At 44.7% G+C, this 24,761-nt stretch overlaps 1 protein-coding gene across 1 annotated transcript; it reads right to left on the minus strand.

Annotated features, from left to right (window-relative positions):
* Window positions 1-24,737, minus strand: znfx1 (zinc finger, NFX1-type containing 1). Its single transcript, XM_056437166.1, has 19 exons — window positions 24,159-24,737; window positions 22,491-22,539; window positions 21,561-22,360; window positions 21,079-21,301; window positions 20,586-20,938; window positions 20,250-20,429; window positions 19,872-19,978; window positions 18,683-18,921; window positions 18,432-18,563; window positions 18,087-18,235; window positions 17,118-17,264; window positions 16,885-17,002; window positions 15,843-16,069; window positions 15,166-15,305; window positions 14,520-14,652; window positions 4,918-5,085; window positions 3,195-3,305; window positions 2,971-3,066; window positions 1-2,764 (listed from the first exon to the last, which is right to left on the minus strand). The coding sequence occupies exons 2-19, from the start codon at window positions 22,501-22,503 to the stop codon at window positions 311-313; spliced, it is 5,790 nt and encodes a 1,929-aa protein (XP_056293141.1). The 5' UTR covers window positions 22,504-22,539; window positions 24,159-24,737; the 3' UTR covers window positions 1-310.
* Window positions 24,738-24,761: the final 24 nt, after the last annotated feature.

Genomic DNA, 24,761 nt, shown 5'->3' on the forward strand with positions numbered 1-24,761 from the left:
TGGATTAAAACATGTTTTATTCCATTTGAGCAAGCTGTACAAATGATATATCATGCTATTTCTCTGTTGGTTCTTTAACAGTGTTTTACTGCCACCTATTGTTCAACAGGACAACTGTTACTTACACAAATGCAGCAACGCTGTGTTTTATAAAAAAACACTACCTACCATGTCTGAACCAGGAAGTAAATAAACATGTTATCTTCATTGAAAAAAAAGAAATCTTTTAACTGTGTCTGATCGCCTTTTGAAAGCACTCATAACAGTCCAGGACTCTGAAGGCAACAACACACTTCTCTAAGACGGCTTGTTAAAAGTCAATCGGATTGAAGTTTTCAAGGTTGTTGGCCTCGGACCAAGCAGCATGCAGCGCCCCATCCATCTCTGAGGCGACTTGGTTGCCCCCAGCCAGCGTGTGATTGGCCCCACCAATGGTCGCTTCACAATCGGTGCAGCGTCGACTCTCCGTCGCCCCTCCGCACTCGGTTATAATGTAGACGTGGCCATTGGGACATTTGTACCAGTGTCCAGGCTCCATTTGCAGAGCGGAGACGAGCATCTTTTTCTCCTCCTCGGTGATCCCCAAGCCAGAGGGTGGGAACTTCGTGTCGAGTTCCTTCATGGCTTCTCTCACCAAGTCTTGAGCGTGCTCCGTGAATTGGCCGTTCTTTTTCAAAACCTCTGTGATCGCGTGTACCTCGGATTGTATTTTGTCACTTTGTCCTCGCGCGTCTGCCATGTGGCAACGGGCGTGGAGCTCAGTCAGGAGGGCGATTCTCTGCAGCTCCCTTTCCAAATCAAAGACCTGCTGTTCGGTGAATCGTTGGCCCGGTTTATTGAGCCAGCGCACAAACTCCTCGACATGCTCTCCTACTGTCGCGCTTTGAGTTTCCGACAGTTCTTCCCTTTGGATCTTCTTCAGCTTTGCAACTTTTATGAGGAAATCTATCTGGTGTTCCAGGACCAACAGGCTCTTTACCAGACGAGACGTTTGGAGCTTGTCATCGATTTGCTGATAGTCCTTTCGGCAATGCATTTTTAAGAGGAGACGGTTGTCCACCCACTGTTTTTGGAGGGTCTTCCTGTGCATTTCAAGATTCGCCTGACATCCATTTATCTTTTCCTTTACCATCTCAATCTCAGCCAGACAGCGGTTGATGTGAGATCCATAGCGCAGATTCTTGCGGATTGGAGTTTTACACTTGGGACATTCCTTCAGTTTGATGATCACATCCTCTTCTCCACTTGCCTGCTGGTTGGCGTCCATCCCCATGTAATGGTCCATGGCTGTGTATTCAAAGATGTGTCCGCAGTCCTCTAGCTGAATGTAGAAAGCCTCGGGCTCATCCTCGGTGCCAAAGAAAATCTCGGTGACCTCATCGTGATTGCAGACGCGACATTTGCTCGGACATTTATCTCCACACAGACCGATGCATCGGTGGCCGCATTCGAGGGTCTCGGCACAGGGCTCGTTGCATGGCGGACGGTCGCACGGCTCGTGGCAGAGCTTACCGCAGCTTCGGTGGGGGCACTGCCAAGAGCAGGGCTCGACGCACGGAGCGCACGGCTGTCCGCATGGCTTCGCGCACCTGCTGTGCACGCAGCAATTCTCACATGGTCTCTCGCAGGGGGGGCAATGACGAGTGCAGGGCTCGCGGCACATGTGAGAGCAAATCAGGAGACGATCACAGGTGGAAAGACATTGCCAATGGAAGCGCCCCTCGAAACACTGGCCACAGCTGCCGCGACAGGCGTGGCCACATTTGAGCTGCTCCTCGCAAGGGGTTCGACATTCAGGCTCCTCTTGTGCGTGGGTTTTGAAATAGCATTTGTCTTGTTGACTGTGGCCACACTTCAGTTCCACGGTGACCGTCACATTGCACAGACTGGTGCACGGCTCTCCACACGCCAATTCACACGGATGTCCACAGGGGAGCAGCTCCGCGCAGGGCTCCTGGCATGTGAACTTCTCGGGCTCCTGGTGGCACGGAACCATCTGTGCGTGTTGACACTTGGGCATGATCTTCTCAACCCTCACTGAACATTTCTCCGCGCATTTTTCGTGGCACGAAAGTTGGCACTTGTGTCCCAGATCGCATAGAATCTTCTGGCACTTCTTGAGACACTGGTACTCCTTGTGCTCGGGGTCGTAGGGGTGGCAGACACGGACGCACACGTGGCCGCAATCCAAACGGAACTCGCAGGGCTTTGTGCAGCCTCCCTCGGGGGCTTGATTGAAATCCTCGGCATGAGCCGCCTTCACCTTTCGCTCTGGATGATTCTGGCAGCACAGCGTCAGAGCGTTTCCAATCTGGTCCTTCTCCCTCAAGGTGTGGAAGATGTTGCTCCACAGTTTGACTTTGCCCAGCATTGCGCCATTGCCAATACAGTAGAGGCCTTTCTTGGCACGAGACAGGGCTACACAGACGCGATTGGGAATGTTCAAAAAGCCAACGACACCCTGCAAGTTGCTGCGAACCAGAGACAACAAAACAATGTCATTCTCTTCCCCCTGGTATTTGTCCACTACGTGCACTTTGACCCCTGTGAACAGTTTGGCAGGCATAAGGTTGCGCAGGCAGTAGAGCTGCCCGGTATAGGTTGTGAGGATGGTAATTTGCTGTGGTTTGTACCCTTGAAGAATAAGATAGCGGCAGAGAGCGACGACAAACATCGCCTCGTGTTTGTTCTGATGGCTTTTCCCATCTTTGATCTCTTCTTCTGGGTTGGTGTGCTCCACGAAGAATAAATTGGTTTCAAGGCCCTGTAAAACAGCATTCAATAAAATATGTTCCATGTTATTCTTTGATATTTACCATGCACTTTTAGCATATTTTTCTAAATCTTGCCCACAGTGACTCCAAACAAATAAAATACATACACATATAAAAGTAAATGGATATCCAGTGCTAACAAAATAGAAAATAATCAGAATGGAGACGCAGCAAGAGAGAAAATTAAATCATGCACCTTGATGCTGTCGTAGTCCAACACAGACGGATGGTTTTCCAGCTTTGCGTAGATGTGTGGGGTCAGAAGACAGGCAATTTCTGGCCTCATACGATGCTGAAGAAACAAACCAATTTACAAACACAGATTAAACCCGGCATATAGAAACAGAGGCATACATCCAAACATACTAATTCATGCATAATGATTTATATTTGGAAATTAATGGATGCAGAAACACAAACCTGGTAGTCGAGTCTAACATAGGGGAGTTCCATTTTCACCAGCCGCTCAAACATGGATATCTCCAGGTTGAAGTTCTTAGCGAGCTCATATACTGTGGCACTGGGGCGCAGCTAAAAGGTTTAAAAAAAACACAGGTTCACCATATGCTTTAAACTCATCCGTTTTTTATGAATTATTACAGGATAAAAAATAATAGCTTAGTTTCTTTCTTTTTTTTGGACTGAGAACATGTGGTCTTCTTGTATCCCAATGAATAAATCTTGTTCCATACAGTGGTAATAAAGATAATTTGGCAGGTTTATTGTACTGTATTAGCATATTTAAACCATAGAAGTGAGGAATAGAGCGAATACTTTCATGGCCACAGGCCTATGGTGATCAGACCATTTACAGTGATGTAAATGCTCGTGAATACTTATTGCACAGTTCCTAGACACAGGTGGAGGCAACCATCTTTACAATAGTAAGCCTGGAAGGGATTAAAAATATTCTGCTATGAGTTTCTGTTTTGCGGCGGTGCTGGATGGGAATAAAGAATGTATGCAAATGCACTCTTAACTTTCTTTTCTTCTCCTGTCGAGTGTCTCACTGTTTTGACTGCAGAAATGTCTGTGCAAGTGTCTGTGTGTGTGCAAACCTAATTTAGCTGGAGGACAGAGTGTGATTGTGCATGTATGTAGGAGGGCTGTGGGGGAGGATAGACACATTCCGGTATAAATGCGATGCATTGTGTTCAGCTCGATGCAACACCGAACCTGTGATTAATGAACAGCACAACCATGCCAACGCTTATTTTACTCGGAAAGTGTGATGCAGGTTTGGTCTCCGCAAAAAACAAAGCTCTGAACACTTGGTCATAGAATACAAATGAAATATATTATCAAATTAATTGTGCGGTCAGAATATTTATTCTTGATTTCTTGGCTCACTTACTTATTTTTGTTTTTAAACACACCTGTACTAATGTAATTGTTCAGTCGCTGAAATTGATTAATAAGAGATACTTTAATATTCGTTTTGCACATTAAATTGCACTTTTTATAAAACAGTGAAGGCAGCCTCAGGCACAGTGGCAAATACATTTTAGAATAATCCAATATACCTACAAATTACCAATGATTTCAAAGCTTGGATGATAATAAATAAAATATTATAATCAACCTCTATTTTGAACTCCATTCTTGTACTTGCTACACTTGCTGTCCAACTGTAAGGAAGTCAGGCTTGTTTGTGTATTCAAATGCCTTCATACATTCATGAATAAACACAGTAAAACAAGCACATATTAGGAAAAGAGCAGACAGAAGTTACACAAGAAGACGAGAGCAGGACAGAATATTGAGATGTGTGATAGAGCGGTGTGCCGTGCACATTGCTCGACAGGCTGTCTGGCCATATGTCCTTGGCAGGCCTTGACAAGTTGTCGTAACAGTCTCCTGATGTCCAGCGCATCACTCCTCTCTTCTCCATCTTTGTTAATGGCCGGGATGGGACGTTAATGTTTGCCATTTCCCTCAAGGCAACATGCCCAAACATACTGCCGACCACACAAAAAAACAACCTCTGAACAGGTTGTCCTTTATATTTTCATCCAGATTTCAGTCAGAAGAAGAGAGCTTCATAAAATACACCAGTGCACAAATCGCCCTGCAGAGTAGAATTCAGGGACACACGGGAGTTTCGTAATCACTGCCCTGTTATTGGTCCGTGCGGGGTTGGTACCTGCTGGTGGTCTCCGATGAGGATGAGGTGCTGGCACGCTTTGCTCAGCGTCGTGATGATGTGAGCCTCCAGAACCTCCGCGGCTTCTTCCACAATCACCAGGCGTGGACGCACTTTCTGCAGAACACTACGGAACTTGGCTGCCCCGGTTGTTGTCATGCCAATAACCTGATGGATGGAGATTAGAATATGAAGCTACAGCCAGCAGCCAATACATTTATCTTTGCGCAAAACACTGGGAACAGGAGGAAACGGCTAATTTGGCATCTCCGGAAAAAAGAAAAGGGAACACAATTGGCCCAAAGCTTGCTAATTAGCATAGTTTGTGTTGTTTGTTTAATCAGCACAAAAACTCAAGTGTAGAAGTGACAGGTTGCAGTTTTATAGGGGAGGGAGGGAGGGATTCATTTTTTTCGGACAATAGTCTCGCCTGACTGGCTGGCAACCTCGCCTTAGTAGCATTAATATCAACGTTCAGAGTGGTCCACTGAGGCCGCGCTGAAATGTTTTCGCCAGCGTCTTTAGTTTGAGCATTGCGAGCAGTATTCCCGAGGCTGGACTTAAATAAATGTATTGAATATTCAGAGTGCATCTTTCAGGCAAAAAGAAAAAAACGTCATAATAGTGAGTGGAAGTAAAGCAATGCGCTTCATTATCCTCTCAGCATGTTCAGCTGAAGACGGCATAAAGCTGACCACCCATGAATTCAAGAAGTTTTTCTTACTTAAAGTTTAGGTCGATTCATACTATATACAATTTGGTGACCTCGACTGTTGGTTGGCTGACCTGGACGGTAACAGAGAGCTTTTGACCAGAGCGGTGACGTCCGTTTCCCGGACTCCCGACCAAGGGTCGGCGGCTGTTCGGCGGTTGACAACCAAAGGATCCTCATAAACAACAGGTAAAGACAACCTTTTTAATAAAATGTCTGTATTGAATACACTAAATTAGGTTGTCAACGGCGGATAAGCCTCTACCCATAAATTAAAAATATAGACAGTTAGAAATTGTTACTGATCACATGTAAAGTATAAACACATAAATCACACTGTTAGGGATATAGGGAGTGTCCATTGATAGGGTATAGTGAGGGAATCTAGAGCTGTAGTTGTGTTAACAGTAGGGAATTTGCAGACTAGGGCCTTTAGGTAAATGCATAGAGTTTCGGAATACTTAGGAACACTCTTCGGAGATACTAAGGTCGGCTCTTAGTCGGTAGAAATCCATGTTCCATATTTTAGTGTGAGGGTCGACTAAAATAAAGTGAACCGCTGGTCCTGACTGCTGGGTGAGTCAGTGTAGATTAGAAATCCATGTTCCATATTTTAGTGTGAGGGTCGACTAAAATAAAGTGAACCGCTGGTCCTGACTGCTGGGTGAGTCAGTGTAGATTAGAAATCCATGTTCCATATTTTAGTGTGAGGGTCGACTAAAATAAAGAGAACCGCTGGTCCTGACTGCTGGGTGAGTCAGTGTAGATTAGAAATCCATGTTCCATATTTTAGTGTGAGGGTCGACTAAAATAAAGAGAACCGCTGGTCCTGACTGCTGGGTGAGTCAGTGTAGCTAAGAAATCCATGTTCCATATTTTAAGTGTGAGGGTCGACTAAAATAAAGAGAACCGCTGGTCCTGTCATCTGTATTAAAAGAGGCAGTGTGGTGATGAATTAGGGTGAATCCGTGTTAAAACAGGGTAATTCCGTTTAATGCGTATGCCGCTGGATGTAGTCACCTAGTGATAGGGGAAATTAGAGAATACAGTGTATCTAGTGTGTATTCTGCGAGATGCGATGGACACAGGGAGAGATTTTTTGTTTTCAATAAACTGTGTGGGGGGTTTGCTGTAGCTCGTGGCGATTTTAACGAGACCTGAACACCGAGCGTATCGGGACACGTAAGTGCCCTGAGAATTCCTCGGAAGAAGGTTCTCGGCCAGACTACGTCTCTGTGGGGCATTGAAGAGGGTAAACGGAAATTCATTTACGAGGGTACTAAGAAGTGAAGGAGAAGTAAAACAATATTTGTGAACTGGTGTTATCAAATCCTAGCGGACGAGCGCTGTATCCTTATGATACAGTAGAAGCTTCTCGCCCGAGTTCATAGTATTGGTTATGGCAACTTTTCTCCTGGCTTCAAAGGATACGTGCAAAAATCACATTTTTGCTTGTTTGGAAGACAAATGGAGAGCGGATCATTGTGTGTGGGTGTATGTGTGTGTGTGACTTGCTGTGACCTTGGGGTGCTCACACTCCTCTCGAGAAAAAGGGAAAAACGATTTTGTTAACAAAACATATTGATACATATATGACGGTAAAACCAACATAATTGATAAAGGATATAGTTTAAAATCTTGAGCTCAAGTGATAGGTACATAAAAAGATATTCTGCAATATAAGGAACGCATGATAAAGATTAGAGAGTGTGTGAGAAAAGCTCCTGTTATGTTGCAGCTGTGAAAAGTGTGTTTTTCTTTAAATCCCAGCTGTGCTTGATGAACTGCGTGCTTATTGAAATGAAGTTGTCGTGAGTTATGGCCATTAACTCACGTTCACCCTGACCTGTGTATGTTGCTTTAACGTGTTATAGCTTAATAGATAAATAACTGAATATATGACTTTAGGGGACCCCGAACTCAGATGACTGACCTGGTTTAAGATAAGGAGTAAAGACGTTTCACAGACCCCTGACGAGGGTCTACGGCGGTTTGGCGGTTGACAACAAGAGGCCTCATAAACAACAGGTGTGCAGACGACCTTTTGTCTTAAGACTGTCTGTGATTGGAGAAACTAAATGTTGTTGTCAACAGTTAAATAAGCCTCTACCCATTGTTTAGAAATAGCTTATAAAAAACGGGGACCGATTGATTAGAATTGTATCATATAAAAGACAGAACTGTGTCACAAGCTGCAGACAGGAACCTTGGGGAAGCCAAGAGTGTGTGTGAGTGTGTGTGTGCGCGCGCTCTTGGAGCGTGTGTCATTTGTTGTGAACTTGGATGTGTTTCTTTAACTATTTCGAGAAAAAGGGAAAGCGTGGATGAACAAGGGGGAGATTAATAAAACTGGGAACGCTACCTACATTATTAAAACATTAAGACAATGTGAATCTGAAGCTGGAGAGATGGAATTAAAAGGAATAAAAGTTCCGCTGGGGAACAATTAAATATCATTATATATAAACCAATGAGCATTTTGTGAATGTTCTGTTGATGCGCTATACGATAAATATAATACGCACTTCTTAGCTGATAAGACAGGAGCGAAGGGACAGATAGCATTGAGGCACGAGGGCTAGCCTTCAGCTAACCACGTGGAAGGACGAGGCAGGACATAGAGAAAGATCAGACAAGAGTGCCTCAAGGTACAGGATAGAAGGGAGACACAGTGGTCAGGGGTGGTACTGCACCCACAATACGAGATAGGGCCTCTAGAGGTAGGGAGACTCATACCCCAGTGGGCAGATAGGCTACTGCAGGGAATTAACCCATGGACACCATCGTGTTGCCAAAGTTAGGTATATAAAATAAAGATTAATGTGCACACACATACTTCATTAACCAACCAAGGCCATAAAATGGAAGAGAGTAGGTGAGAAAGCATTAGACAAAATAAATAGAGCAGTTACGTGCAGGAAAAGCTAGAAAAATTTAAAATAATGAAGATGCATGCTCCAACTAAAAACTGAAAAGTGCTCAGCTGCACTCTGCTGCGCGCCCCCACAAAAGCGCTGCCTTCACAGGACGGAGAGCGGCCCCTCCCCTGGCCCCTCCCCTACCCACTTCGCTGCGCGCGCCGCACTCACAAGTCAGAGAGCAGCCCCGCCTCCACCCAAACTTGAGCTCTCCGCCGTGCGCGCTGTCGCTGTGCGCACCACCGTTACAGGACAGGAGAGCCAGAACAGTGACTGAAGACATCGTTTGATGATAATTATTAATTGAGAGAGTGCACGACCATATGTTTATTTTTTACATTTTTTTAGAGATATGAATTGTTAGTTAAAAGATATATTTTTATTATCATTTTTTCCTTACCCTCTTAATGATTTGACCCTTTTCAATCATAACTGCAGTTTTTGTTCAGCCACAAGGCACCTCCCTAAGCAGTTAAGATATGGAGACAACTAAGATAATGGTTAATGTTTCTAAGCTAATGACGATGCCACCACTGGACGGTGAGGGAGGAGCAGCCTATTTAGGTAGAATCAGAGAGTTGTGGAACAACAAACTAGGGGAAGATTTTCTTGAGGATAACTTGACTGAACTGTTATTCAGGATGTCAATAGAATCATCTGTGACTGTGACCATAAAGACTGAGCTGAAAGGGCCAGGAGGACTAATGGACATGAACTTCAATGACTGGGAAGCTCAGGTCAGACGCCATATAGATAAAAATAAACAGAGCAGGGAAAAGATGAACCTGACCAAAGCAGAAGCAAAGCAAATGTCACAAACCTCGGTGCAGCAGACTGCAGCACAGTCACCTGGACCTTATGTCCCACATAATCCGTATCCAGCCCCTCCGCCGGATCCATATGCACTGGTCTATCAACAGCCACAGCAAGCCGCGTTAGCACCACCTCAAGCCCAGTTCCCGCAACCATATTATCCGCAACAGGCGGGTCAACAACCCATGATTGGGGCCTCACATCAATGGGAGAACAGCACTAAAAGAAGAGGAATAAGGACTAAGAGGGGTAACAACTGGGGCTTCAGAGGAACTAGACATAATAACTGTTTCAACTGCGGTCAGCCTGGACATTGGGCAGATGCTTGTAGGTTTCAGTCACAGGGTCAGCAATCTCAGTCAGGACCACAGCAGTACCCCTATAATATCTATCCCCCGCCCCCACAAGCACCCAACACACAGCCACAGCCACAAGGCAATAGTGGTCCGTGGCACCAGGCCCCGGGCCAGACACAAATGCCATAGGGGTGCCCAGATCCAACAGCTGACAGCAAACTGTACTCACTGAACAGAAATGTGCCACACCCACTAGTCACCCAATGATTCAACTGGAGACTAAAGAGACACTGAACAGGGAGCAAAGGGTCCGGTGGGACAGAGTAGATGATGATGATGACATCACACCTCTGCATGACACCAGCCAGCAGTGGAGACTTTGGTTCAGAGTCCTGCATCCCTACTCGCCACCAGGGGACCAAAGACATTGTGCCCTTAACTGCACCTTGATACAAGATGAGATCTGAGATCCTGGGGGAAGGCCTGCAACAGGAGAGGTTCGTGAAAACCCAACTGTGGAGGCTTGGAGATCTATGCAGAGAAGCAAGGAGTAGCAGCGGCTGGTGAATGAACACCAGAGTTGCAGATTGTATGCAGTCATTGACACCGCAGCTCCACATCACAGTGTTGGTCCAGAGTGGAGGCACAGAGAAGAACAATGGTGAAAGCAGAGGTTGAGGCTACGGACTGGGTGCACACACAAAATAAACACTTGCATTACTCCACATTTGAGAACATGTACAGAACTGCACACACATCGGAGGTCCAGTTAATATTAGAGACACATGCTTAGACGCACACATAGTAGAGAGAACACTGATCATGGGGACACTGACAACATGCTTAACTTATCTCCAGACACTTTTAGGACTGAAGGGTGAACTGATGTGTGACTGATTCCGATAGCTCCCGTAGAGATAGAGTTAAAACCGCGTACAATTCCAATTTAATCATCACCAGCATCCCTTGAGGATGGAACAGACTTTAGATATATTTTTTTAAACCATAGAATGGTTGTTATAGGCAAGTGTACTGGAGAGGACGAAGGCTCCCTGGAATACATTAATTAATTAATTTCCTAAACCTTGAAAATGGGCCTTGATTTGGGGCCAATAAATAAATTTGCAACCCGTTCTTTACTAATTATACCGACTTATTATGACATTCCTAACCCAAGCACAATGATGACGCTGTGAGTTCAGACAAGACATGGTTCTCCTGCATTGATTGGACAGACGCATGCATTTTTATTTTCTCTGTTTTCTTCTTGATTTTGACTGCTTATTAGTATTATTATTATTGAAAAGGACGGATTTAGGAATTCCATCCTATTTCAAAAGGGGGAAGGGAGCGACTTAACATGTGTTTTAGACAATGAGAGAGAGAGAGGAAGATAAAAGGACAGAAAGCAAAGGTTGTTTTTGACCTAGAAGCTGGCTCGACAATCTATGTTGACGCCAAAGTACGCAGAGGAGGGCCAGACGAGTACAGACTCATAGATCAGATAGCAGTAGGTTTAGAATCAGAATGTGGACTGTCTCAACTATGGACATTTCAACAACTTGACATGACCGACAGGAATGCAAGGACAGCTAATGACTTATTAGAGCTTTTGCACTCCATGATGTTGTTAAATGTGCCGCTCACGGTACTTCTTTTGATTTTGTATTGTATTGTGATATATCAGGCAGGAGATGTTCATGAACACTCCGTGAAGGGAGTGAGGACATTGATCCTGCAGCCTCCACGAGGGCTCTCGTGGAGGTTAAGTCGACTGCCTCTCAAGAGGAGCAGTTAAGGTTAACAGGGGGGTCCGGTCTCATACGGGTTGGTGGTAGCACCTGTTTCACTCCTTCCTCAGTTGGTTTTGGTGGCTCATGGTGATTCCCATGGAGCCAGGGGGGAGGTGGTGGAGGCTTTGTAGGCTACCTGGTGGTCTCGATACAGGTTACCCACAGTCAACAATCCTGTGCGATCAGGCGTAAGTTGCGGAGCGCGACAAAAAAGAAAATCATCGCCGATAGGCCATATTCCAGCTCCAGACGGCCAGAGTGTTATTTGATTTCATTGATATAACCAGACAGGTAAACAAAACAATATGTGTTGGTGGTGATTGACAGATTCAGCAGAGGGGGGGAAGCCGCCCAGCAGCCAAAGCTGAGGCTATAACTGTAGCTTAGTTTCTAACCAGGGAAGTAAGTCCAATAATCAGTTCTGATAAGAAGTGCTAATCTGTTTTTATCCAAGGTATTGTTGGAAAAGTGTGTTTTTAGGTTCCGGCGGAGGATATAGAGACTTTCTGCTGTCCTGATGTCAGTGAGGAGCTCAGGCCACCACTGAGAAGCCAGAACAGCAAACAGTCTTGATTTTGTCAGGTGAGTAATTTGTTGTGTCTTTTGACAACACGATAATGAATAAATATGTCTGTCATTGAGGGTCAAGCAGAGGTTAGGTTGGGGGCATCATCCCCAGTCCCAGAGAGCTAGTGGTACGCTGAAAGAAAAGCTATCCAGAATCTGCAGGGAGACTAGAATGGACTGGTTGACAGCATTAATGAGCATGAGAATACAAACTAACCGTAGTACACAGTTAACTCCCCATGAGAGGCTGACCGGACGGCCTCGGCCCGTACCAGGGAGACCTCATAAAGGTCCCCGGGGGAGCTGTTAGCCAAAGAAATACAAAGCTATGTCCAGGGAGCGGCAGGTAGGCAGGAAGCACTGTTTCAACAGGTGGAAGGAGCCACGGAGGAGAGGCACGTTGGACCAGACCCACAGGAGGAGGAGGTCCATCCGAGGAAGGGGGACGAGCCACGGCAGACTGGACCCCACCTGATGGGACTGGCCACGCCCACCGCAGTGAAGAGAAACCACACTGGAACCACCTCACACACTGCACCAAGGCAGAAGCACCTGAAGGAAGGCCAGAGGAGAGGAGACCATCACGGCAAAGCCCTGCCGGCCACAGAGGAGAGGAGAAGCAAGGCGTGGCCAATCCACACCAGAACACCAGCAGACGGCTGAGGGAGCTGGAGAGGGGGATGACCTTCACACTCACAGAGAGGAGGAACACAATATGGGGAGCCCAGCTGAAAGAACAATGCCCGTCTCATGGAACCCCAAGAAGAAGACGTGGTCCCTAGCAATAGGAGGTAACAGCCATTATCGGACTAAAGGTCAGATTGACCTGCGATGATGTCGGTTCATCAGGGTGTCTCTAGAGAACCCTGCGATTGTGATAAATGTGTTTTATAACCTAATATGGTTGTGACTTGCATTTCTTATCAGGTCTAACCACCTGAGAAAAACAGCCTATTCTGCCATTGACTAGTTGAGTTGCCTTAAGTGACATTAGTAGAGTGTAACCCTTATAAAAGGGCATTTCTGTTTTCTTATGTGTTATGATAATAATCGATAACCAGATATAAGCAATAACACCCCAAAGGACCCAACCCCTAAGAAGACCTGCAGCAGCTCATGCATTCATCCACCAGGTGCTAGTAACCTGATGCATGAGTGGTTCCTGCTGTACGCAAAGTACATGAACCAGAAGAGTCACAGGAGCAACAACATGTTCTGTCTGGTGAGAGACCTCTGTCTCCCAAGGGGGGAATGTGCTGGTTAAAATGGTTCAAATTGTGTGCTTCCACAACAATAGGGTGTATTAAATTTTTACATTGTGTTATATTAGGCTTAAATTACATCTAAAAGATGATTGAGAGGGCACACACAGCTCTCTCCCTCAGACAAGGGTCAACAACGCCAGACAGAGATAGACCCAGCGGCCTTGTGCTGCTCCAGTCTTAACCGGTAGAGAGGAGACTGAGAGGACCAGGAGGCTCAGACACAATAACGATAAGAGAAGTAACGGAGTGCAGCAAGAAACCTCACATTCCTTAAAGTAACCGGCGTGGACTGGGACCGAGGTCACACTGAGTGACGAGAACTAATGGAGAGGATGGGGACGATGGTGAGCAGATAAGTATCAACGGCGATGGATCCGAGGAAGAAACCGAATTGGACGCTTCCTTCTTGTACACATAACTTGCTAAGGTTTGACCATATCCCATATAGTGCACACACTTAAAGAGGCGGGAGACTGTTATGATAGGGAGTTTTTTCCATACTGTGTTTGTATTAGCATACTATGTGCTTAGAGGAATATCCAGTAGAAAGGAGAGGGTTACAAATACCTGGAGACAACGGTTCTCTAGTACGAGGAATATAAAGATCCTGGATATAAGAGGGTTCAGCTTAGCTTCTTATGACATCTTTCAAGTTTTTGGATATCACACAACACTTATTTCTACTTATAATGTTCAGATCTCCACCCTGTCACTGATCGAGCCAGTTCTTCTAGATTTATATTAAATTGAGTTACATAATGAATTATGTAAAAATGGGGATTGTTAATATTAATCTGATTTATTGAAGGGACCGTAATGTCTAGGTTCCGGCAAAGCATCAGAAGAGACGGCAATTTGCCTGTGAGGAGACAGAGATATTGTGTCTGCAGCTCAAGGGCAGCTCCACGCCTGACAGTATTCAACATTCACACTTGTTATCAATATTTACACATACCAAGAGGGGCACACGGCCAACAGACAGCCCCCACCCGGGGGTACGAGGGATGGGATATGCACCTGTGACGAGATCTGGGTATAAAAGATGGAATCTTGATGTGCTAAAGGAGTGTGGTTTTCGGGCTTCAACTTGCAAGTTGAGGAGAGCTCCCCGTGGTTTGTACTTTGCTTTTGATCAGTGAATAAACGTCTCCCTAAATTGAGAGAACTACAGCGGACTCGTATTATTGGAGAAGCTCTTCCAGGCTGTTCAATTCTGAATTACGTTACAATTACTGTACCGTGGCTTTGCTGAGGAGACAGAGGTTCTCGTGACGTTTTATATCAGCCAATCTGTCCGATGCGTTCTGATAGGCCTCTTCAGAACTTTGGATTATGGTGCGGAGTCTTACTCTGTAGCGCGCCACCCACAACCTGCACACACGAATGAATAATAGCAAAATATTATGATGAATGACTGTCTGGCTCGGAGAATACTTGATGCCGAGCAAATAATGAGTCTTACGGCTTTCAAGATAATGAATAAATAAATAAATGATGCCGTGGTAGTTGTTACTAGTAGTTAAACAATTACAGTCGTATCTATCAGTCTTCGAAAGACATTGCCCTATTTATCAGTTTAAATACCAATTACGACTTTGTAAACAACTCTCCTTATAGCCCGTTACGTAGTTATGTCTTTGCTCTCGGAGGTGAGAAGATCCTCCGGGAGACATTTTCATGGTGATTAGTTGACTTAATTATACACACTGGGAATAGACTACTCCTATCAGACTGAGGTTGCTTTGGGGATGAATGGAAAGAGGTGAGAGAAATGAAGGAGGGAGAGAGGACAGTAATATAATAGAAAGGTATAGGAGAAGTGATGAGAAGTAATAGTTGGGGGGGAAAAGGCACATTTTTAGCAAACAAAGGAAAGCAACATACCGATAGAGTCTCCATCGGTCTGGCCGGCTGAGGGTCCAAACATCCCAGACAGCAGCTTCCTCCGTTTCAGTCATAGCCGAGCTCTTCCCGAGCTCTTTTCTGATTCGGTTCTTCAACTTCTTCTTCTGGGACTTTTGTATCTACACACATCAGAACAAGGTCAGCTTTGCGGTTCAGAACCTCAATTTATTAAACGTTTTAAAATCCTAGCAAAAACCTTTTGTTGCTCTTCAATCGAATTCATTCAATCAAAATGGAAATGACCATTTAAGAGGATGCTGTAATTTAATGGGGGGCGAAGTATGACAATGAGAGAGCATGACGCACAAGGAGTGTATTTAGCAATGCTGGAATTAAACAGTTTGAACTTAGTGTGGATATGGATTTGTGGTGGAGGAATGCACTCCGCACAGTTGTTAGACCCCGAGGACACGCTCACACTAAGCATTTTTTTAAAGAAATATTGAGCGTAAAACCACAGGGTGAGTATAGTGCAGCACCTGATACGGTTCCATTGGACAGCTCTAATATATACTAGCATACAGTCCGTACTCCTCTTCAACCAGTCTGCTCAAAATAATTGCGTTCATCATCAAATTGTCAGATTAAACAGAGATTGCAAAAATACTGATGAAATGTTAAATCCATTACAATGAAAACTCTCCTCTTCATTTTACCTGCCAGTGCCCTCCCTCGCTCTGCTCGGGCTGCACTTCATCTGCATTCAGGTTTATAGCCAGCATCATTTCCTCTGCTGCTCTAACAGCCTCCTCAATGTCTCCGCTCCTTTTGCCATCCCTGCCACCTCTGGGACCGCCGCCGTCTTCAATGAACCGCTCTTTCTGATTCAGATCCGCTTCCTCTGCGATCACAATGAGGTCGTCCTCGTCCTCCAGCTCCGCCGCTACATCCGACACATTGCCGCAAAAAATCAGTACGAGGCTGCGTTCATTCACCAGGACAATGCATTTAAATAAATTATAAAAAAGCAGACATGGAATCGTAATAAGTCGAGAGAAAGGACACTAAAATATAAGATTGACAATATCAGTCTATAAACTGTACATTCCATGATAAATGGTGCAGGTCATGGTTTATGTCATTTCCACAGACTGGTCCATCTGAACTTGGTTCTGGATAGTCACTTGAAGACTATTCTTCGGACAGATTGGAACCAGAAGTTACCTGAAACAGTTACTTCATGACTTGGACATCTGGCACTGACCGCATCAATGTACTTTGAAGAAGATGGATAATTAGCGGGAGAGCTTTTATTTTACGAAAGTCATATTTTCAATATCATACTTTTTTTCCCTCAAAACAGTTTAGTTAAATATTATAAGTGAAATCCAGGTGTAGTGCTTTCTCAGCAGTTTATATCTGTTATGTTTGGGTGCAAGGTAAAGGGAATGACAGTAGAGGTCTTACGTGTCTCATGGGCTGATAACTCCTTTGATGCCATTATTTCATTCATAATAATTATGTGATGCTTTTACCTCGTCAGGCAATTACTTTTTCACTGAATGTTAAACAGCTTATTTAGAACAGTGCTATACTGGTGTTCACTTGTTTCATTAAAAAGGGAAATGTGTGGAGGGAATCGGTCGTGCCGTTAAAAGTATCCATTCAAGTTTTTCTTCTGAGGTGAGAAAAAGAAACCAACTATCGGATCTTCATCGATCGGTTTTAGAGGAGAGACGAATACATGCAAAGCCTTACCGTCATCTCTACCTGCATTCTCTGTCTCCCTCTGCAGGAAAACGTCGGGACCCAAACCCAACCACTCCACGATCAGACTGGACTTCTTCTCACCCCAGATCCGAAAACCATCCTCGGTCTACAAATGAGATCATAACCACAAACTGATGAGTCTTCATTTCTACAGACGTGCTCAGCGAACACACACACACACACATATACATATACGTTCAATGTTTGGTTTATTCCCTCACAGGTGGTTTCCGGCACAGACTCTCCCAGTGTTCGGGTGAGATGGCGGTCTCTAAGAAGATTTCCCGCAGGATGCCTTTCAGAGAACACTCCAGCTTCACACTCTGAGTCTGGATGGCCCTCTCCTCCTCACACAGCTGCCTGTAAACCTGATTAACAGGTTGTGGAGACGGTGATTAAGACAAAAGAACGAGACAAACTCATTATGCATGTGCCGTGTTGCGAGTGAGTTGTTGTCCTCCCTTAGCCTGCACCTGATTTCTTCTGTAGGAGTGGAGTACCTGTGAATGACTCAGAGAGAAGGAGGCGGAGCCACGCCCTGCCCCTGCATGTTTTGCCCCAGCATCAGTTAAAAGTGTTGACTGTTGTTACTTTAAATTTGGGAGATAACTGGAAGTTCAGTTATTGGGTTTAGTTTAGTGTTAGATTACTCTTTCGGTAGTTTTGGGGATATGTCTTTGAAGATTGTAAAGTTCCAAAACATGTTTCACAAGTTTTCTGAAATGCTGTGTTAATAGAGAAGGCATGATACAATGCCAGGTTTTGGTGAATGTGGAAGAAATGTAGATACAAAAAGACAAGTGTCATAAAATAAACAACTAAATGTGTATTTTGGATGTTTTCTTTCGTATGAAAGTGGACTTGTGGGAAAAGAAAATGCCCAAAATGTCCCAGTGCATGAAAATACTGCTTTTGCCTCCCCTTAAACTTGGAGGAGGGTGACTATGGTGAGCTTGTCATTTTACTCCCAGTAACAGGTCTTGGCATCCTCATGTTTTGGTCTACATTAGAGCCTTTGTCTGTTTGGAGAATCAGCAACAGGAACATACTGCAACTTATAATAGAGCTGAAGTGATAAGAATATGAATGCGAGACAAACAAATAGCGGTACAACACAAAATGACTTTTTTCGGGATTATTGAAACGCGTATCCTTTCATATATTCTCAACAAGTTGCACGAGCAGCTCACCTGACCATGCGCGCGATGCAAGTCAGCCGGCAGCTTGTATTTGAAGCCAGGTGCGCGGGTCAGCTCCCTGAGATTGAAAGGCTTCAGGATCTCACTGTTGCTGCGCATTCCTACTCTCACTATTCCATCTGGTAGAAACTTATGAATACCTTAGATGCAGAGGGAGAAAAAAAAGCTTATTAATCTAACATTGCCCAGTAAAAGGCCAGTTTGTAAAGATAAATAATCAAATACAACTTGAAAAGATTTCAGCATGTATACGTATAATAGACGTCTTCATATTAAATCCCAAACCAGTTAAACCACATGGAAACCAGAGCCGATTGTATTGGCATCCACGCTTACCCTCAAGGAACTGATCCAGGGCATGGTTAGTGTAACACACTACCAGCATTGGAGCCTTGTCAACACCATCTCGCCAAAGCTCCTGATTGGCCAACAGAGCCTGAGCAATCTTGAGGCCAACGTAGGTTTTTCCTGAGCATTAATGGATGTCATTTTACAAAAATGTGTGAAAATACACTTCACACTTTTTTTGGATTTCATTTACATATCAAGGAAGTCATCCTTCCAACGATGTCTTTTCGATGTCTCACCCGTGCCAGGAGGTCCCTGGATGATGGTCAGCTCCTTTGTGAGAGCCAGCTGGAAGGCTCTCATCTGAGACTCATCCAGCCCCAGCTCCTCCTTTCTGGGCCAGGCCTGTGCCTCCATGCTGTGAAAGGGCTGCATGGTGTGCTCATGGTCAGGGTGAGCAACCGATGACAGGTCATACTCATCGCTTATTTGCAGATAAGCCGGGGGTTGCACATCTGGGTTGCACTCCACGATGTACCTGGACACATAATGGACGAGAGGATTACTTTGAGCCGATACCATCCGCGTGAAAAGATGTAGAGACGTCTCATTAATTAAGACACGTGTTAATGTTCTTTCGCCAAAAACTATTTCCAACGTTCCATTAAACTGCACTGCTATAAACGGGATGAAGCTCAATCATTACAGTTCAGCGATGTAACTCTAGCTTAACAGCGGCCACATTTACAGATTCATGCCGGATGATAAAAATAAAAAATATTGGTGCTGCCGTATTAAAAATCTTTACAAACGGATATTAGAATATGAACATAGAATCCGTAGGCAACGGGGAAATATTTTGGTATTTTCTAAATAGTATTTATTAATCTCATTTAAGCACGCTTTGGTTGAATGCAGGTAAATAGACCGTTGAAGAGCAAATGAGGCAGAACGCATTGACCGACCGGTATGCAATTTCAGAACCCACTGGCTATCATATGACAATGATTTAGCTTTTTAATGGTTTGAATTCAGCTTGTTAACGGGCTACTTCGATAACAGTCCTGTCACAAGCGGCGTCTCCAGTCCTGCAATGAGTTACAATGAGAAACTCGCAGCAAAGGGAGTCTCAGCCCGGATATCCAACGGGATACACCGGAACGCCGAGAAATATCACCCCTCGTCAGACTGATGGCCAATGGGTTCCGAGATGGATTCATATTAGTTACACATCATAAGCTACCTGTCATAACAGACTCACTAAGGCTTTAGCTGCAAACGTTTGCTCTTCATACGTCCTTGCTTTTTGCAAAACCGTGGTGATGTAATTAAACTCATACTCGTAAAAGCGTGGTTGTTGAACTCCCTTTGTACAGTTGTCATCCCACAACCCTCGCTTGCCTTTAAAAAAATGGTGGATTGTATACAGAAATATGACCTTGAAGGTAGAATGTAAAACTTATCTTACACACACACACACACACACACCTCTGAAAGGGCAGGTCGTCCTCCTTCTGCTCCTGCAGACCCTCTAGGACATACCGATAAGCCTCAAAGTAGGCAGTGGCCTCAATCATCAGGAACAATTGATCATTCTGCGAGAAAAAGTAAGTTTAGTTCTTGGTATATCCGTTTCATATCAAAGGCATGAATCCCCCCCACCCTGTATGTATCCCGCATGTTAGGAAGTTAACATGAACAGCCTCGGGGAGGTGTTGATTCACCTCGTTTTGGACGCTGTAAGTTTGTGGTGCTATACAGTTATACTGGGAGGCGTTTTGAATATTAAGTTCACGCCATATACCTCATAATTTGGGAGATATTAAAATCTAACGACATGCATACTGCTCACACTTCACTGCCCACCTCAAATCTGGCCACCTTGCTTCTGCTCTCTTCAGTAAAGGCAATCTGGACCAGCCCCTGCTCTAAGGTTTTGGGATCCCGATCTGACACCGTGGCAAACAACAAGGTCTGAAAATGATCACACGACAAGCAGACCAGGGAACCGTAGATGAGCCTCTTGGAGCTCTGCCAGCACACAAACTGTAGGATGGATGAAGGAAAGATTAATATACGCGTTAATAGAGGCATTTTCATTTGCAAGTCAAGCCAAACAGCACTCTCTTGAAATATGTTCTTGATTGTGTCAAATGCCATGAACGCTAATTGCAAAACATCTAAATCCATCTAGAGACCAACCTTGAGCGGCTGAATGTCAAACTGGACGATGTAGGCGATGCCAGCAGACGTGCACTTGGGCACCACCAGTTTCGTGTCAAAATATACTCTGATGTCATCAAACTTCTTCTTCTTCAGAGGATGATCACCCCCATCGGCCCTGTCCATTTGGCGAACTAGTTGCTGGATGCCCTCACGGAGTGGCCGCACAAAGTCCTCTCTCAGCAGCCGGAAGTGCGTGTCGAGGTAGAGGTGGGTGTTGGTGTAGCGCTGAGAGGTGAGGTTGGCTCGGAGGAAGGGTCTCTGCTCCTGCTGGAACTCCTCAGGTGTTGGGTAGATGGGTATGGTCCGGAAATCTTGTTGCATTTCATCACCTGGTTTAGAAGCATTGAGAGTTTCTCTCGTGAATATGACATTGAGTGGCAACTGTTCAATCAAAAGATGTTCTGAGGCATGGGCTTGAGAGCAGGGTATCAAACATGTTTGTCGGAAAGACATCTGTAAAGGTCATCACCTGCGATGGGCAGGAGGGCGTAGGTGTCCTTGTCCGAGCGCAGGGTGCCCTCCCTGGATCTCTCCTGGAGGTGCTTAATCAGACCCTCGAGGTTCTCCACGCTCTCCTCCGTTTGAGGCTGGATGACCACCCCGGATGCCCTCAGGTGGTTGATGGAGGCTTTAAGCAGTGTCAGGAGCAGACTCGCAGCCTGGGCCGTGCTGGCAGGGAAAATGCCGAGGACCTGATGAGCAGAATATTCAGGATAGTTGGTAAAAGGTATATTCAACTACAGATGGTTCAATTTACATATTCCATATTGTTTTACAGAAATAAAGAAGCACAGTCTGGTAAAAACAAGGAACATGACATCTACTGTGACACACATTGGTTGGGTTTTGTTTGCGTCTTCATTGAAAGCCGCTCTATTGAGCGTTTTTCATGTATTACATCGTTTATCCTTCAGCTGAATTACCCAACCATTCATCCGTTCCACTATTTACCTTCGACAGAATAGTCGCGATGTGGTTCAGGTGCAAAGGGTAGTTCTCCATGCGGACGGCTTTGGACTCGGACGCCATGCCGCCCAGATAGTGGGGCAGGATGGTGCGGAAGAACCCGGAATCTTTTATGATGCCAGCCAAGTGCTGTAGGGTGCAGCGGTCTGCCTGAGAGTTGAAGGCATTACTCAGCACCAGGCAGAGGACTTCGATATGGTCCTGCCTCATTTCTGTCACACACACGACCTCTTTCAGGGCGGGGTGCGCAGACAGGGTGATGGCCACGACAGACGGATCTTTTCCAGAGAGTTCTCTCAGTGTGTTGTAGCCCAGGCCACGACCCTGTGGCACACAATTCCAACCTTCATCTCTGTTCTCAAGCCAAATTCCTCTCCATCCACCCCGGACTATTCCTCTGCCTGCTGCACCCTCTCCTCTTCTTCCTCCTCCTCTGTATGCTGCTGCTGCTCCCTCTCCTCTCCCTCTTGCTGCACCATCTCCTCCTCTTCCACCTCCTCTTCCTCTGTTTGCGGCCCTTCTTCCTCCTCTTCCTCCCCTTCCTGCTCCTCCTCTGCCTGCTGCTGCTGCTCCCTCTGCTCCTCTTCGTCGCCACCCTTCAACTCCATATGTCTCCTCCTTTCCTCCTTTCCTCACACCTCCTTCACCCCCTTTTTCTGGGCCTGCACTTCCTCCATCCATCTCCTGCCTATTAGCACTGGTACTCCTGGATCTTTGTGGGGTTTGTTCACAACTTGTTTCTCCTTTCCCTCCACTAGCGCTTTGATTTTGGCCAGTATCTGCACCTGGGGGAGCAAAGAAGACAAAAGATACTTACACCTTGAACATTATCACAATGGCTGACATTGTACAAAAGAGTTTGGCTGGATTGCCTTGACTGGACCCAACAGTTACCATTGTTAGGTCCTCACCTACCAGTTATTTCCATGGTTGCTGAAGTTCTGGTCGGCAGTACAGATGATTTCTGTATGGCAAGAAATATTGAGAGTGAAGGTACATAAAACACATTTGTGCATGAAAACCAAAACGTTAAGTATACCTAATTTATGCATTTAACGAACGGCCCTAGTGGAAGAAGTCATGTTTCGACACCGCGCCGCCGCCGGCTTTATCACCTGTGCCTGCCTTATAAGGGCAGCGCCAGGGAGCGAATTGGGCACGCTCAATAGAAGGTGTGGCCGGGCGGACTATGACATGAAATAACAGCCCATCCAGAGGGAGGACAATCCGCTATGGTTGCAGAGAAAATAGTTGTTTACTGCTATATTCCTCCTGGGAACTGAGGGGAAAATAGCGTTTTCAACTTCTTATTTTTTGAAGTTTTAGAGTTTTTTAGAGTGAAATAAACATCTTACAATAAAAAATTATTTTAAATTCCAAATTTCACAGCATGTCTACTGTAGTGAACGGGGACCATTTTCGTGTGAAAAGAAAACTATTAATTGAAAAAAAAAATTAAATGCTTTCAGAAGTAAATATATCATTCCTGACATGTTAATAAACAAGAAAATATATTAATATCATAGTGAAAAAGACAATAATCAAGCAATGTTTGACTGATACAGATGCCATCTTGTGTCAAAAGAAAGAGGAAGTTGTCATCACCCCACCCCGACCCATGTGCAATCACTGGAAAGCCCAGCATGTCGTCTTTAGAGTACAGCAGGACTTGATAGAGGAACTCAAAGGAGTAAAAGAAGAAATGCAAAAACCAAAATGTCCACCACAGAGGACACAAATGAATGGGCTGGGTCTCAGGAGGATATTAATCCTCTGGATGTCGAGTAGTTCTCCCTGAAGTGAAGAGCACTAATGTCACACAGGGCCAAACTACGGCCTCTTTAGTCGTTCATATTTTACAGTGCACTAATTGATATATATTTTGTAAATTATTATCTGATTCCGGAAAGTAACTAAAGCTGTTAAATGAATATGGTGATGTAAAAAGTAAGTTATTTTCCTCCATAATGTAAAGGGGTAAATGTATAATAGAAATGTAACTAAAGTACAATAGTACCTCGGAATTGTAGTAGCAGCCTACACTACAGTACTTGTATGTACTTAGTCACTTCCCCACCACAGGACACATTTTCATATGCACTCAGTTCTATGCATTTCTCAAAGTATTTTCAATATGATTTGTTAGATGAGAAGTGTTGACTTTATTATAACTTCCGGGGGTAATCGAAGCAATCGTTCTGTGTGCGTGCCCGTCTCTTATAATCCTTCTCTGTTATTTGATGTTGACTTTAAATTGTATTTGTGAAATTGTGTTGTGGTGTTTGCTTATAATTCAAAGTCGGAGTGTGCCCTCTGCTGGATGCTGGTTCTTATCGCTTAGGTATCATTTCTCCAGAAATCGGATGAGAACTTGTCTTCCTGGATCTTCTAAAAACATCCGGAGTATTTACCTCTTCTTCACTTGTTATACTGACGGATTCATTTCATTTTCAGTACGGATTTTTTAAATTATCAATCCTATATTTCATCCACATGTCCTAATAATGTAGCAAGCTGCATGCGATCTATATACTTCCGCCCCTCGTAACAAACGCAACTCAACGAATAAAATATAGAACTTACCTAAACTATCCACTTGACATGAACACTTGCGCACAATTGGAGCTTTACAAGGAAAGCGAGCCCATTTAGCTCTAGCATCACAGAACCGAGCCTCCTCAGCCGAAAGTATCTGGCTCAGCGGTGTCTGCGACTGCGACTCACACAGCCCGACCCAGACAGCTGCTATTTAAATGGGATGTCGTTTTCGTTTTCGTTTCTTCAGAACAGACACGCCACACCTTAAATGGCAAAACGTCAATGCAAAAAAAAACACACACCACACATATGAGTAAGAGGCACGTGTTTAACATCTACGCACACAACTAAGTATATGCCCTATAAGCTATGTTCACTACAATTTAGCACGCCATTGCAGGTAGACGCAGGTATAATTAATCGAAATGAAGTATGGTTCCATCTAGGTAGGACAAGGCCCTGGTATTATGAATGACTGCTCACTGAAAGGGTTGTGACGCACTAAAAAAAGAATACCATACTAATTGTATCGATATTAATCTGCATGTAAACATGGCAGCTGTGAAAGCGGCATATGTTTTGTGTCTAGTTTTTAAATAGTGAAGGCGCCGGTTGCTGTGCGCATATATTTTACAATAGTAATAAAGC

This window comes from Pseudoliparis swirei, chromosome 18, assembly GCF_029220125.1.
Source record: "Pseudoliparis swirei isolate HS2019 ecotype Mariana Trench chromosome 18, NWPU_hadal_v1, whole genome shotgun sequence".
In the NCBI taxonomy this organism is placed as follows: Eukaryota; Metazoa; Chordata; class Actinopteri; order Perciformes; family Liparidae; genus Pseudoliparis; species Pseudoliparis swirei.